At 33.0% G+C, this 1,414-nt stretch overlaps 1 protein-coding gene across 1 annotated transcript in view; it reads left to right on the forward strand.

Annotated features, from left to right (window-relative positions):
• LOC111088721 overlaps positions 1–1,161 on the forward strand; it is a 5,765-nt gene extending 4,604 nt beyond the window's left edge. Inside the window, exon 3 of the mRNA XM_022399568.1 lies at positions 1,078–1,161. Within this exon, the coding sequence (XP_022255276.1) occupies positions 1,078–1,161 (84 nt within the window). The remainder of the gene's footprint in view (positions 1–1,077) is intronic.
• The last annotated feature ends 253 nt before the right edge of the window (positions 1,162–1,414 follow it).

The following is a 1,414-nucleotide window of genomic DNA, read 5'->3' on the forward strand; positions in this document are numbered from 1 at the left end:
GTCAGTTTAAGTAGAGTTATATAGAATGTATAACATGTAGCGTGATTGTCAGTTTAAGTAGTGGTATATAGAATGTATACTAGGGAGCATGATTGTCAGTTTAAGTAGAGTTATATAGAATGTATACTATGTAGCGTGATTGTCAGTTTAAGTAGTGTTATATAGAATGTATACCAGGTAGCCTGATTGTCAGTTTAAGTAGAGTTATATAGAATGTATACCAGGTAGCCTGATTGTCAGTTTAAGTAGTGGTATATAGAATGTATACTAGGGAGCGTGATTGTCAGTTTAAGTAGAGTTATATAGAATGTATACCAGGTAGCCTGATTGTCAGTTTAAGTACAGTTATATAGAATGTATACCATGTAGCGTGATTGTCATTTAAGTAGTGTTATATAGAATGTATACTAGGTAGCGTGATTGTCAGTTTAAGTAGTGTTATATAGAATGTATACTAGGTAGCGTGATTGTCAGTTTAAGTAGAGTTATATAGAATGTATACTAGGTAGCGTGATTGTCAGTTTAAGTAGAGTTATATAGAATGTATACCATGTAACTTGATTGTCAGTTTAAGTGGTGTTATGTAGAATGTATACCATGTAGCCTGATTGTCTGAATGTCAGTTTAGATAGTATTACATACAATGTATACCAGGTAGCCTGATTGTCTGAATTTAGGTAGTATTACATACAATGTATACAAGGTAGCCTAATTGTCTGAATGTCAGTTTAGGTAGTATTATATAGAATGTATAACATGCAGTTTGATTATCAGTTTAGATATTGTTACATAGTTAGGAAGGACCTATTTAAATCTTCTTGTTAGGATTGACACAGCATCACCTAATTTCTGAGATAGTCATGTGTATGTTTAACTAGAAGGTTGATGCTGTAAATAACTATATTGAGCTGTAGAAAAATAACAAACTTTTATCTTTTCTTTGTTTCCCAGTTTATATCTGGTCCCTTTCCTACCTGTAAAAATGGCATCAATATTTCATTGGCAGTGGTAGGAATATCAAATGTAACATTTTCATAAAGGTTTACTGTAGTTCTTAAGTTTTGTTTATCTGGGTAGGAATATTTACAGGCTCCTGGCTTACATGTGACAAGTTTTGTTATTCTGGGTAGGAATATTTACAGGCTCCTGGTTTACATGTGACAAGTTTTGTTATTCTGGGTAGGAATATTTACAGGCTCCTGACTTACATGTGACAAGTTTTGAGTTTTGTTATTCTGGGTAGGAATATTTACAGGCTCCTGGTTTACATGTGACAAGTTTTGTTATTCTGGGTAGGAATATTTACAGGCTCCTGACTTATATACTATAAGTTTTGTTATTCTGGGTAAGAATATTTACAGACTCCTGGCTTACATGTGACAAGTTTTGTTATTCTGGGTAGGAATATTTACAG

The sequence above is a fragment of the Limulus polyphemus genome, unplaced genomic scaffold (genome assembly GCF_000517525.1).
Source record: "Limulus polyphemus unplaced genomic scaffold, Limulus_polyphemus-2.1.2 Scaffold4293, whole genome shotgun sequence".
NCBI lineage: Eukaryota > Metazoa > Arthropoda > Merostomata > Xiphosura > Limulidae > Limulus > Limulus polyphemus.